This window comes from Nansenia antarctica (genome assembly GCF_963989245.1).
Source record: "Nansenia antarctica genome assembly, chromosome: 5".
NCBI classification, from domain to species: domain Eukaryota; kingdom Metazoa; phylum Chordata; class Actinopteri; order Argentiniformes; family Microstomatidae; genus Nansenia; species Nansenia antarctica.
In genome coordinates, this window is record NC_137690.1 from 46194004 (window position 1) to 46209003 (window position 15000).

The 15000-nt window shown below is 43.9% G+C and overlaps 2 protein-coding genes across 3 annotated transcripts in view; both read right to left on the bottom strand.

The window, feature by feature from the left end:
* The window catches only part of LOC308158050 (calpain-9), a gene marked incomplete at both ends in the record, with an annotated part of 44703 nt that extends 38061 nt beyond the window's left edge, over nt 1-6642 (bottom strand). The window contains 5 exons of the mRNA XM_080531640.1: nt 1-84; nt 2029-2162; nt 2318-2436; nt 2931-3000; nt 6427-6642. The exon at nt 1-84 is cut by the window's left edge and continues 88 nt beyond it. Of these exons, the coding sequence (XP_080387766.1) occupies nt 1-84; nt 2029-2162; nt 2318-2436; nt 2931-3000; nt 6427-6642 (623 nt within the window). The remainder of the gene's footprint in view (nt 85-2028; nt 2163-2317; nt 2437-2930; nt 3001-6426) is intronic.
* Nucleotides 6643-7393: 751 nt separating this feature from the next.
* eif3k (eukaryotic translation initiation factor 3, subunit K) overlaps nt 7394-15000 on the bottom strand; it is a 9468-nt gene continuing 1861 nt past the window's right edge. Inside the window, exons 3-8 of one of the 2 annotated variants that reach the window (XM_080532034.1) lie at nt 14954-15000; nt 14264-14338; nt 13976-14042; nt 9975-10052; nt 8074-8199; nt 7394-7532 (exon numbers count right to left, since the gene is read on the bottom strand). The exon at nt 14954-15000 is cut by the window's right edge and continues 74 nt beyond it. In XM_080532034.1, coding sequence (XP_080388160.1) covers nt 7501-7532; nt 8074-8199; nt 9975-10052; nt 13976-14042; nt 14264-14338; nt 14954-15000 — 425 coding nt within the window. In that variant the 3' untranslated portion in view covers nt 7394-7500. Of the gene's footprint in view, nt 7533-8073; nt 8200-9974; nt 10053-13975; nt 14043-14263; nt 14342-14953 lie in introns of both variants that reach the window. The other variant, XM_080532033.1, reaches the window with a different exon arrangement.

Sequence of the window (15000 nt, forward strand, 5' to 3'; positions counted from 1 at the left end):
AGCACCTCCGCCATGCCTCCCGTCATGTCCACCATGGCCTCGTGAGGGAACCCCAGGTTCAGAGCCTGGTACCCCCCCTTCAACCTGGGGGGAGGCGGGTCAGAGGAGAACACAAGTTTGTTTTTGTCAGAGATTTGAGTGAGTGTTTTTTTTTTTGTTGTTGTTTTTTTTTCTGAGTGGGGCAGTCCCACTCATATTTGTAATTTTATTGGACAGATAATAGTGAAGACAGACAGGAAAGTAAGGAGAAGAAGAGAAAGAGAGGGCATGTCAGCAGGGCATGGGCCGGATTCGAACCCATGCCGACATGGGCATATGTGTGCACTCTAGACTGCGGTGCCAGACCACTCCAGGCCATGGTACTAGACCACTGGACCACCCCAGGCCATGGTACTAGACCACTGGACCACCTGAGGCCATGGTACTAGACCACTGGACCACCCCAGGCCATGGTACTAGACCACTGGACCACCCCAGGCCACACAGAGTATGTTTTCTGTGGTCACCCCACCCCCAGCCCCAGCCTCCACCCACCACCCCCAGCCTCCACCCAGTATCCTGCCCAAGGACACCTCGACATGACCGACTTCAGAGTCCTGACTGAAACATGACTGCGGTGTATCCTGTACAGACATGCTTGCATGTCAAGAGGAATAGGTGGGAAAGGGCCAAACTGTGCCACAGCCAGCTCTATGCAAGACGTCACCAGTGCCACATTCCAGTGCACTCAGGGGATGTAAACACCTTAACTTCCCCTCAGGGATCAACAGTACCTGTTGGAGGAATGGGTTTCCCACGGCTGTCAGAACTGCAGAGTGACTTCCCATCTTCTGCCAGAGACTTAGGCTGGTCCCAATAAAAGGCCACTCTAGAATGTTCCGCTTTATCACACAGCACAATGTTGCAGGTTTTGGGGGCATGCAATTGGCAGGATTGTCCACCAGAGCTGTTGCCCGTGAATTTACTTTGGAGACAGCTTATGGTAGAGAAAATTAACATTCAATTCACCGGCAACAGCTCTGGTGGACATTCCTGGAGTCACCACGGCAACTGCACACTTCCTCAGAACCTGCAACATCTGTGGCATTGTTGTGCTGTGTGATAGAACTGCACATTTTAGAGTGGCTTTTTACTGTGACCAGCCTAAGGCACATCTGTGCCATAACCATGCTGTCTAATCAGAATCTGGATATGTCACACCTGTCAGGTGGATGACTTATCTCGGCGACATCTGTGCATTAATCAATGGTGCCAGTCAGCACTTTGCAAAACGTCAGCAGAGCCACATTCCAGTGCAGTCTAGTGCTGCAAACGCCTTCATTTCCCCTCAGGGATCAACAAAGTTATTAAGACCTATTTAACTATCAGTCTATCAGTCTAACAAAGTACCTATTTAACTATCAGTCTATCAGTCTAACAAAGTACCTGGGGCATACCATTTAATTATCTATCAGTCTAAGACGCTTTCATAGATGCAGATTAAGACTAATCCTAGAAGGTGGCACTTTCCCACCTATTCCTCATGGAAGCCTGTCTGTACATGATAGATGGATAGATAGACAGACAGACAGATAGCACAGACAGACAGACCAACAGACAGACAGACAGACAGACAGGCAGACAGACAGATAGACAGATAGCACAGACAGACAGACATACAGACAGACAGACAGACAAAGAGACAGACAGACAGGCAGGCAGGCAGGCAGACAGACACAAAGAGACAAACAGACAGACAGACACAAATCGACAGACAGACAGACAGACAGACAGACAGACAGGCAGGCAGGCAGGCAGACAGACACAAAGAGACAGACAGACAGACAGACAGGTAGGTAGGTAGGCAGGCAGGCAGACAGACACAAAGAGACAGACAGACAGACAGACAGACAGACACAAATAGACAGACAGAGGGACAGACAGACAGACAAGAGGGACAGACAGACAGACAAGAGGGACAGACAGACAGAGGGACAGACAGACAGACAAGAGGAACAGACAGACAGAAGGACAGGCAGAGGGACTGACTTGGCGTAGGCCTTCTCCAGCAGAGCGCTCCAGAACTCGTCCCTCTCCGAGGACCTCAGGTACATCAGCTGGCCCTTCCGGGTCGGCAGCAGGTCATCAACCTTCACCTCCACCCACTTCCCGTATTGCCAGAACTACACACACACACACACGCAGACACAGACGCACGCACACACACACACACACACACGCAAGCACACACACGCACAGTTAGTTTTATCAGAGAAAAACATCATTACACATGTATTACTGTGTGATAAAGTTTGTTCAGCGGTCTGCTGAGGCTGACCCGGAAGTAGAAGCTGCCGTTGTAACCCTCACTGAAACTCTGGTTCATGGGGACCACCCGCTCCAGCAGGGGGCGATGGAGAGAGAGGGACGCCACGGCCGAGAGGAACCAGCAGTCATCTGAGGGAGAGAGAGGAGAGGAGAGGGGGAGAGAGGGAGAGGAGGAGAGGGAGAGAGAGGGAGAGGAGGAGGGAGAGGGAGAGAGAGGGAGGGGGAGGGAGAGAGAGAGGGGGGGGGAGGGAGAGAGAGAGGGGAGAGGAGCCCTTATGATTGGGTCGGTGTAGTAGGGCCTAAGTCATGTCTAGCCTATCAGAAAGCATGGTGCAGCTGTCAGTGTATTACTTAAAGCTTAAATCTGATCCGTGGGGGTTAGGAGGCCCTTCTCCATCACTGATGCTCTGACATAACGGACCGGTTCAGACACACAGCTCACCAATAAGATCGCAGATCAACGGCTGTGTTCCAAACATAAGTTCTGGCACTCTACCTAGAGCGTAGGGCAAGTAGGGAGATGCTCTAGATAGATTTCAAGAACGTATTTCGGAACACAGCCAATAATTGCTTGGGATCACAGAGAGAGAGGAATACCATAGGAACCGGTAGGAAACACTCACTCAGAATTCCCTGACACACATCCATGCGCGTCGCCCCGCCCACGATGAACTTTGCTGTGGGGCAAATGTCCTAGGAAGGGGGGAGAGAAAGCAAGACACCACATGTTTGAAAAAAATTGTTAGGCAGCAATATTCCCCTGGGTAAATGTCAGGAAGACAGGGTAATTACTGTGTAAAGGTTACACTTTGGTTACTGTAAAGGTTATTGGCATATAGCAGACGCCTTTGTACAAAGCGTCTTACCACAAATACATTTGTACAAGTAAGTGAATTATCTATCCATCAGTCATCTTAAGAAACAGTAATCTATGCACAGGCCAGGGGCCATTGGCAGTAATATTAATGCTTTTTAAACTGTACAGCGGGGTAAAGGGTAAGAGGGTAAGTAAATGTCAGGAAGATGTGCTTACATGTGTCTAAATGTCAGGAAGAGATCGTCATTTTACATTCTGCTCCAACTTATCGGTTGATCTTAAAGGGATAGTTTACTGTTTCACCTCAAATTAACTATCTGAGTTTTTTTTTTTTTTTTCATCACACATTGTTTTTTGTTAGATTAAGTTAACTATTACTACTGAGCCATGGATTTCAGCTTATCCCCGCCCAGACTTTCAATGTAAGGAACCGTCTGACTATAAGGTGCAGAATAGTGAACTATCTTACCAGACCACGTACAAACGCACCACTCACTTTCGATCTCCTAAGCACTGAAAAACGACAGTGAAGTCAGGACTACTTTTGGTTTAGATAGATAGATTGATAGAGTTGTACAGTCATATTGTGGCAGACCGAAAAAGTCATTAATATGGATATGTTGCTTACACGAGTACAGCCAGGGCATTATTGTGGGCTCTGTCATAGAATTAATGTAGACGTAGATGTTAGTGTTTATTGACCAAAGACTACCTTCTTCACCAGAGTGGTGTTCTGTGTCACTGTGAGAAATACCAGTCAAACAGGATGCTCAAAGGCCAGGAGAAGGATTCGGACATAAGACTACAGACACTGGCCTGTCCGATGTGTACTTAAGTTCCTGTATGTGTTGAAACTTGACCTCAGTCTTTTCTGCACCTCACTGCTGCAACAACCTGCAGTTGGTTGCTCTGGTGCCAACAGGGCAGTTTAACGTTTTGATTGATGACCTCTTTGTTGAACAATGAGGGGGGTTTTCTTGATTGTGTTTTATTATGTTGTAATTTTGTATGTTTGATATGGATTTTGGTCAACTGTGTCTGTGTGTACATAGATAGGTAGGTACTTTATTGATCCCTGAGGGGGGAATTAAGGCACAGCAGCTCACAAACAACAACAAAAGAAAGTAACAAAAGAATAATAGAATAAAAAATAAAATAGACATCTGAAACATTATGTACAGTAAGAACAGTCCAGTATAATTTAACATCCCCCAGCCTGACTCTGATCACCCCGATCCAGCCAGCCGGAGGAGGAGTTGTGCAGTCTGCACAGGCTGGCAGAACACATCTGTATGCAGGGCTCCCTTGTGAAAGAGACCTCTCTGTTAAAATAAGGGTTAAATAAATTGTTTTTGCCTGCTTACTGTAGATCTGCTACCTCAGAGTCCCCGCCTCTCAAACACATCGGGTACCTAGAAGCTAGAGAAGTTAGTGTTTTCATGGTGAGAGTATTTGTTTCTCTCGAGTTTCTCTGTTTCTTTAGGCTACTGGTAAGCTTAAAAAGGACCATCAACAAAAAGGCATTGATTGTTTATAACGAGTAGCCAATTTAATAAAATGAAGATACGTATGTTTACGATACAAACTGCCACATATATATACACAGAATGTTTTTGCGCAATGTCCTCCCTGAATTAGTTAACTTTGATAGTTTGATAGGATTTTCAGTCCAGCGACTTTTATTAACTGAAAATGAATGGATAAGAATTGTCTTCGACAGGTTTTCTGTCAAGGCCAACAGCTCCCCGTCCATCACAGGTAGATGGCCGTAGCCTACGTGGTGTGTCCTATGGGAAAAGCCTCGACACACTCCACACTACTGCTAATTTGTCATGCATTGAAAATAACTGTACAGGGGCGACATCCAACACATGGATGTGATGCGAATGCAAAATATCTCACTTACATTTGACATATCGGCAATTCTATGCTATATCCGTGGGTTTAATTAGCTCATAGAAAAAATAGACTGATTCCGTAAACCATTTCAACTATAACTTAAATATTATTGATTAGGATACTTGAATAACAACACAGCCTATATATGCAGCTCTGGAACAAATTAAGAGACCACTTCAAATATGTTTTCCATTCCATTCCGTCCATTCCAGTGTCTGTTGAATTCCAACACAGTCACATCTCATTCTACTTAGATTGGTACTGATTAGGAGATCACCTGAACCGAACCTTAAAAAGTATATATTTTTTAAAACACTGCTGTGGTCATCCCTATCCTCTTGCAATAGGACCAGTTGGATACAAAAACAGTGCTAGTAGTACCTCAAAAGTGAATAAAATAAATCAAATATTTTTTTTTAGTAATAAATAAATAAATAGTTATATAATAAATAATAATAAAAACTATTGACCATGCCAAAAGGGTTGAAAATGAATGTTTTGAGTGAGGAAAAGAAGGTTTCAATATTGGCTTTACTGGCAGAGGGATACAGTGAGCGTCAGGTTGCTTCCATCCTTAACATTTCAAAGACGACAGCTCATAAGAACAAGGTCAAGCAGCAGACATTTCGGACAACATGTACAAGGTTATCCTGGAAGAAAAGTTGCTTCCTTCTGCTCTGACAATGTTCCCCAACTCTGAGGATAGTTTTTTTTGCTAAAAAATGCTACACAGCCAGGTCAATCACGGTGTGGATGGAGGACCACCAGATCAAGACCCTGTCATGGCCAGCGCAATCTACAGCCCTGAACCCATTGAAAACCTCTGGACTGTGATGAAGAGGAAGATGGATGGTCACAAGCCATCAAACAAAGTGGCATAAAGACTGGTGGAGAGCATGCCAAGACGCATGAAAGCTGTGATTGAAAATCAGGGTTATTCCACCAAATATTGATTACTGAACTCTACTGAAGTTAAAAACATTAGTATTGTGTTGTTTAAAAGGGAATATGAACTTGTTTTAGATTATTCGAGGTATGAAAACACTGCATCTTTTGTTAAGTTTAACCAGTTGTCATTTTCTGCAAATAAATGCTCTAAATGACAATATTTTTATAGAAATGTTGTCGGTATTATAGAATAAAACAAACATGTTCATTTTACTCAAACACATAACTATAAATAGTAAAACCAGAGAAACTGATAATTTTGCAGCGATCTCCTCCCCGAGAGCTGTATTTGGCTAAAGGTTACTTTCATTATCCTCTTCTACCTTTGGTCGTCTCCATTCTATAGGTTACTTTCATTATGCTCTACCTGAGCTGCAACGTTTATATGAGCTACAACGTTTGCAGGAAAAGTGGTATACAAATAACGGTTATTTTTAATTTACTATTATTAGTACCTTTGGTCGTTTCCACTCCAACCCGGGTTGAAGTATAGCGCCCATTGGAAAGTCGCGGTCCACGAACAAGTCATCATCGACAGACTTGACGAAATTACTTTTAAGGTCAAATAAGGAATGCGGACTCCAACTTGTAGGAGAAAATCCGAGCGCTTCTATCTGCTCCACCGAGTCCATCTCGTCGGTCGGAGCCGGCGCCTCTTTGCTGTCATCCATAATTCAGCTAAATTCGATCCGCTCCTGAAAATTTACCAATAAGCTACTTTTCTTTACTCTTGAATTAACACTTACTGGTGATTAGAGTTGAACTACTTTTCCGTGGAAGTTATAGGTTTCCGAAAGGCCACTCCCTCTGCAAAAAAACCTGCACACCTGAAAAAGTACATGCTGACGCATGCAGTTCATACAGCAGCATGCCCCAGAGATAATACAATGAAAACATGTGTAAAATAATCTAGTGAAATGAACTGATAAGAAATCTGCTCTGATCTGATTGGGCTGGTGGTGTATATCGAATAAAAAACAATCTTGTTTGTAAAGAAAACTATGTATGAGGCATATTCATATGCCAATGATGACTGGGTTTAAACATTAAAATATCAAGTTTCAATTTCCTGAGCTGGTTGAATGGATTGGGACAGAACAATGTTCGTTTCACACGTGTTTTCAAAGATAAGTCTACACTCTTTTGGAGCTGGCTAGGTCATTTCGGCACACCTTAATGTATTATGTAAACAAGGATATGACCTACTGTCTGCACCTCTGGGAATGATTGAAAGCTTATCCGCAGCAAATTCATTTAATTCAGTTCATTAATTTCTTTCTGGAGTGGACAATCTTAAGAATCTTATTCGAATGTCTGTAGCCTACAACATCTTAATAACCAATTCAACATTACATGTCATGACACAGTGATTGCATAGCGACTTTACTCCAGTGAAATGAGCAGTACAAACAGGGTCTGGTGTTGAAGGGATAAATTAGATTTATTGTTGGAAATGTTGGCTAGAGAAATATGACCTGGTTTCATAAAAAGTATTGTGTGGTGTGTGTGTGCTCCGAGAAGTCTGTGCATCACTGAGACGTGGCCATGATGCTGGACACACCTGAGGAAGAGAGGAGAGCAGCAGAAGAGAGGAGAGGGGGGGAAGGTGAGGGAGAGAGAGAGGTGAGGGAAAGAGAGAGAGAGGTGAGGGAAAGAGGGAGAGAGGTGAGGGAGAGAGAAGGAGAGGGGGAAAGTGACGGGAGAGATGGGTGAGAAGAAAACAGGTAGAGGGGGATGAGAGAAAGACAAGTGTCAACAAGTGTCTTTGTCTTGGGATTACAGTGTAAAAAGCTGAAACAACCGGACATTTTACTTTGTAGAGAACGTGTTCTGCAACAGGGTCTCTCTCCCAACGTTGTCACGGTTTCCATGACAGTCATTCGAACGGTAACGTAAACAGGAACGCCGTTAACAGTTTATAAATGCCATTCCGTCTTCCGTCACATTTATTGCGGTCATTCTGGGCAACTCTGCTCAGGTTGTGAACATGACTCTTGTGTAAACCACAGTGCAAAAATAGTTGACAAAGTAAATATAACTGCTTCACAAAGAAAAGACAAGTGGGCGATCCCCTAACCCCAACACCAGGCTGCGACACTCACTCTCAAAGTCAATCTTCTCCACGATGTTCTTGGGCTTGACACTCTCCTCCTGGTTGAAGATGAAGATCTGGCCTTCCTCATTCTCCGTCCAGCCGTACTTGCTCATCCACACCTTCACCTGTGTGTCTTCACAGAGAAAAAACACACATGCACGCACGCACACATGCGCGCGCGCACACACACACACCCACACACACAGTACAGTAGAAGATCACTTACAGATGATTATGATCACACTTTAATACAAGGTTTTAATACGAGGTACCCCAAAGACCATTATACCTGACGGTAACAATTTTTTAATTTTTTTATTGTTGCTTTACAATCTCAGTTAAATAAAAGCATGTATGGGTTTAAATAGCTGAAAGGGTTAAGATGGCTGTATCATAACGCTATTTATCAATCCGATTCACCACCTTTGGCAATTCCGATGGTTAAATTAGCAGATAATAATTTATTAAATAGCTGTCAGTTCCACTACAGTGGGCTAGGAACATGTTTGCATTTAAACAAGCTACTACAAAGGTCGGTAATGATGTTAAGATATTTCTGCCAAGATTTTCCCACGAGCCAAGTTCTCATGATGAAATGTACATTAGGATTGGACGGTTCTACGGGTAAACCGACATAAAACTGGACTTAAAATGTAACTTAACAAGACTTAACATTTAATCACAATGTTATAAATTGCTATATATAATAAACGCCATAAAAGTGTGTGGTTGAAGATGCTATGAAAGTGATTTTTGTAAACAATGTAATTTGTTATAATAAATTAACTGTCTAAAAAGACACGACAGCTTCTCCTCAGTGTTGCCTGATTGGGCGTATTCCCGCCCAATTGGGCTACTTATGATCACACTGGGCGGTTTTTAGACTGTTGTTGGGCTGGTAATCAATCCAATCTGGCAACACTGTTAGGGAAGCGAGATGCTCCCTTAAAAAAAAAAAGAGTGTGTGTTACGAGCCCTTCAGAAGACTGAAAAGGTGAACAAGCTTGTTTTTCTGGCAAAAAAACCCTAGACCTTTCAGACTAAATAGACTAGTCTTGATGCAACTTTCATGCCCACTGTGATGGGGTACATTGCAGACCACTACACACCGCTACGGTCTGTAGGATACAATACAAATTATGCCTGAAGAAGGTCTATGAAAGACCGAAACCTTGCACAGAGATTAACTAAGTGACCATCAGAGATAAATCACGGAACGTGTCAACATATTACTACTTCGGGACCCACAGCCAAGCCAGGTAGGCTTACCTGTGTGTAAGCCTTAAACTGTGTATTAATGGATGGTAAACGGTTTGCATAATATATTGCATAATTTGCATACTATATTGCATAATTTGCATAATGAATATTATTCACTGCTGTTCGGCTGATTGATTACCGGTTGATTTGGTTTTGGAGTGCTGGCATTATCCTGGCTGAGCGAACTCTCTGTGCTGTGTTTTCTCGATACTGTCAAATAAGGAATCTCCGCTTTGTCTCTTTGAAGTTGCCGCTGCGCTGCTGATGTGAATATGATGTTTGCTGGTTGAATTTCCTTTAGTCTATGGATGCGTCTTAAAATTACTTACTAATAATGTATTGAAAAGAAATGTCATTCCAGCGACCACTTCTATTTGTGAAACCTTTTCGACATGAATGTATTGTAGTAGTGTAATAGGGCTCCGTTATTTGCAATTGGCGGCTCAGCGATGTCATTTTGAATCCCGGTTGACCGGATCAGTTAAAAAAACTGTTCTTTTCGTTAACGGTTTCTCAGTTTAAAAAATGTGAAACCGTCCATCCCATATGTGCTATCAATCAATCATTGCGTCGCTTCAACTACTGATACCGTAACCGTGACACCCACAAAGCGTGCGTGGAAGGCAAAATGCTAACTAATGTCCTTACCAAGCGGGTCTCCCAGCATCTCAGCCAGGAGCCGATGCTCAATGTTCTGGTAGGTGATGCCGACCACATGACAGATGACTGTGGAGAGAGCAGCAGTTAGACAGGCTGTACATAACCTTTCAACCTGGTCCCCAGGCTACTGCACACAGCACCTAGAAACCCACAATAACAACAACTCAAACCTGGCGGGAGTGAATTACCTGGGTAGGGGTAGTGGGTGGCCTAGTGGATAGTGAGTTGGACTGGTGATCATGAGTTCAAATCCCACCTGGGAACACCACCACTAGTGTGCCCTTGAGTAAGGCACATATCTCTAAGTTACACCAAGGAGACTGTCCCTGTAGTCGCTTCGGATAAAAGCGTCTGCTAAATGTTTAAAATGTAATTTAAATGTACTGGGTAAAGTATTAATTATTATATTGTTTCAGTGAATCACTCTATGATGGATGTAAAGCCAACAGCTATGTAAGGCTGCCACGATTAGTCGACTAGTCACGACGACGTCGACTACCAAAATCGTCGCCGACATATTTGGTAATCGCCGTAGTCGCATGTTTTTTTGGAGCTGAAATAAGCGTTTTTTTTTTTTTTGCCTAACACCAGGGGAGCCCCCCCTCCCAAATTTCGTTGTTTGGTACCTGTACTATATCAATGACAATAAAGACCATTCATTTCATTCGATAAGCATTCGTTTTTCTTCCCTGAAGCTGCCACTGGCTAGCGTCTCCCAGTGTCTTTGATGTACATGCGCAGTGTCGGTCATCCGGGGCACACGTGACTTCCCCGGAAAAACAAACAGAGAAATGTCTTCCTGTCCTCGTACCTCTAAAGTGTGGGAGCATTTCAACCACAACGTTGAAAAAAAGAATGTAAAATGTAAAATTTGCAAAGCTGAACTCATGGCAGCACCAGGGTTTCCGTTAGAAAAATTTGCCGTCGGACATCGTGTCCGGGAAGAATTCGATTTACCGGACAAACGTGATATATTCCGGTCATCATATTAAAATATAATATTTTTTTTTTTTGCCAAAATCATATTTTTTCTTCTTCAAATCTAATACAGCTGTTTGTCGCGGTGATTACTGTTGTGTAGCGGCCTATATATGCCATTTAATGTCTATTTCTCATCCGATACGATTAGATGCGAGCTATATAATAATATAACATGATTTGACGCATGCGCGCTATGCCATGCGTCAAATCCAGCGCTGAACGGGTCCAGCGCTGAACGGGCGCCTCACTGGGAACTGAACAGACAGCATCGATCAATGAACGGACTCCACATTACGTTAACTGAAGTTTGTTAAATTGTTTGGGATTAATGTGAGTTTTCTATTTTCTCTTTCCAGTTTTACCCTTTTTTTATTTTTATCAATAAAACAACGTCATTTCTATAACCAGGGGGGTGTTCCATCGACGTCGCTGGAGGAAAGTCTGGGCTTGTTTTGACAAGTCTCACGAGATCTATCAAGATATGCCTGGATCTTTTTAAGTCTCGCGGGACTTGGCGAAGTAGGCCTAGGTTTTCCTTTGGCGACGTTGATAGAACACCCCCCAGGTCTCGCTGGTTGGGAAGGCATTTCGTTTAGCTGCCTGTCAAATCATACTTAGGGGATAGCCCTGTAAGCTCATACGGGTCTGTATGTCGTCCTGAAAACCGGCTGTTAGATCATATCGCTGAAGTTTGTCTCCATCTTAGTGTAAATGTTGTCCGTTTCGTTTGTTATCCTTGTTATTGTGCGATAAAGTTAAGGCTTTCCGCTTCGGGCCACCATTTTCAGCTGGGCACCGGACACACACACACTCGTGCACGCGCGGCACTGCCCGAGAGAGAAGGACCCGCCCCCTTTGGTTAGCCTATAGGCTGGCTGGAGGGGGCGGGTCCTTCTCTCTCGGGCAGTTGTGTGTGTGTGTTTGGTGCTCAGCTGAGAATGGTGGCCCAAAGCCAATTTGAATACAAAATGTGAACTTTAGCGAATTGTATTCAAATTGTGCTTAGAGGGAATTATTTTCACCGGACATTTTGTCCGACGAGTTTTCAATTTGTCGGACTTCGACAAATTTTACCGGACAAAGTCCGGGAATTACCGGTTAACGGAAACCCTGGGCAGCACGTCTATGATGCGCGAGCATCTAAAAAGGAAGCACGTTGTGGCAGATGACGAGGAAGACGATGGCTCGTCTCGGTAAGCTAGTTAGCTTGTTATTGGCTAACGATTTCGTTACGTTAAAAGCCTTCTTACATTATTTTACGTTGTCATCAAAGCGATACTTATCTAAAAATGTTGTCTTAACGTTACAGTGCTAAGAAGGCGCGTTCTACTATGAGATGAGTGAAGCAAAGCAAAACTTTTGTACTCTGTACAAGTATTTAGTTTTGTTTTTGTATTCTTTTGGTTGCCTACCTCATTTTACTCAGCAGTTTGCACCCTCTACTACTCTTTACATTACATTACATGCAAGTGATGCCAGAAATAAATCTGCAAAGTTCATTAAAATATCTATTTTTGAGTGAACAATCATTTTAATTGTCTTTATTTTTAGTTAGCACATGCCTACAACAACAACTAACAACTTCAAGCTAAATTTAGAAGCTGATTTAGAAGATGATAGCTAAATAAGAGCGATTGAGTAATTGTGCGATAAGCTGTAATTTATGATCCGATTAGTCGACTAATCGTTAAAATAATCGGTGACTAGTCGACTATGAAAATAATCGTTTGTGGCAGCCCTACAGCTATGATGTGCCGTCCGTTTGACACTCTTGGCTTAATGAATGACAATTAATTATTCATCCAATTCATCTCATTTCTGCACAGCACAGCCCGCTGGTCCCGCTGTAGGGACTGTCACTTTATCCCCTTATTCTACCTTTTCTTTTATTACTTACGTGACTTCTTTTTCATTATTCTATTATTGTTGATTTTGTATCCTGCTGCGATGCCGATGTCGAAGAACCTGAACCGAAGAATTTGACTCATGCACCCGTACGTTGGATGTAATAAAAGAGATTCTGATTCTGATTCCGAGAGACAAGAGAGGCGTGGAGCGGCGTGAGGAAGATCACTGGCTACAAGCAGGCTAACGACCCGCAGGTGGCTGGAGAGCCGGACAAAATCTGGACAGATCCGGAGAAGGCCAACGAGTTGAACCAGTTCTTCAACAGGTCTGGCTCAACAGGGGGCTCATTGTCTCCCTCCTCCTAACTCAACAAACGACTCTCCTCTCCGTCCTCCTTCTCTACCCCCCCCCCCGGCCCTGCTCATCTACCAGACCAAACACTAACTACCTGACCAACAGGCCACAGTTTTTACGGCTGCAGGGACGTGTGTCAGACTGGGTGGTGAGCAGCACTGGCTCCCTTCCTCTTCTCCCTCTCTACCTCAGACTTCCTCTTCTCCCTCTATACCTCAGACTTCCTCTTCTCCCTCTATAGCTCAGACTTCCTCTATACCTCAGACTTCCTCTTCTTCCTCTATACCTCAGACTTCCTCTTCTCCCCTTCCTCTTCTCCCTCTATACCTCAGACTTCCTCTTCTCCCCTTCCTCTTCTCCCTCTCTACCTCAGACTTCCTCTTCTCCCTCTATACCTCAGACTTCCTCTTCTCCCCTTCCTCTTCTCCCTCTCTACCTCAGACTTCCTCTTCTCCCTCTCTACCTCAGACTTCCTCTTCTCCCTCTCTACCTCAGACTTCCTCTTCACCCTCTATACCTCCCCTTCTTCTCCCTCTCTACCTCAGACTTCCTCTTCTCCCTCTATACCTCAGACTTCCTCTTCTCCCTCTATACCTCAGACTTCCTCTTCACCCTCTATACCTCCCCTTCCTCTTCTCCCTCTATACCTCCCCTTCCTCTTCTCCCTCTATACCTCAGGCACAACACAGATACTTGCCATCTGCAGAAGTTCTCTGACAATTCAGCTATTGTGATCTGATTGGTCCAGACAACGATCTCCACTGGAACACAGTCTAACCAGAGGTCCCAGAACGTGTACTACTCACACTTGCGTACTGAGTCCTCGAAGCCTGTGATGCCGTCAATAAGTTCCCTGTTCTCTTCCAGGCTGGACTGTAGAGAAAGAGAGAGAGAGAGCGAAAGAGAGAGATAGAGAACGATAGTGAGAGATAGTGGGAAATAAAGAGAGAGAAAGAGAACCCCCATACAGAATTAGACCTGAACGTCACATTGCAAAAAGAGATGACAGTATTGTAAATCAGCCCAATTTACTTTGCAGGACACACACACACACACACACACACACGTGTAACACATAACACACAGTGTCCTACCCAGAAGGACTGGAAGTGACAGGTCTCCAGCAGGTTGCCCAGGTAGAGGATCTGTCTTATGGGACGCTCCTCTTGCTGCGACACTGTAGTCAAGGAAACACCACCCGCACACAGACACAGAGCCAAACACAGGCCACAGAACACACACATACACACTGTGTCCACAACAGTTGATCAATGACTGATTCCCAAATAACACATTCATAATATATAATACATTTTATTTTGATTGGCGCCTTTCTGGACACCCACGGTCACCTTACAGTAATAAAAGTACAATTAAAGTCAAGGAGATTAAAACAATTACACGACTGATCAAACATAACAACATAGGACAAAGCAGCAGCAACAAGACATGGGCAGCATCAAAAATACATCAAAGTACATTGTGGCAGCCCCCACCCTCTGGAACTCTCTCCCTGCGGCGATCCGCAACATCCCCACCTTTGGGACGCCTTTAAAACGGCCCTCAAGTCCCACCTGATTGCTAAAGCCTTCGGCCCCAAGTTCTGTTGTTGTTTTGTCTGCCTGACTGTTTAAATCTGACTGTTTTCATTATTTTCTGTTTCTCTGTAAAGCGCTCTTATAATTATAGTTATTATTATTATTATTATTATTATCAAACAACAAGACAGGGTAGGAAACAGTAGGAGACATTGTGTGTTTGTCCTCTGGGCACCGAAAGGATACGTGTGTCTGGTCGATCATGCACTTGCAGAGGGTGAAGTCTGTGTGGG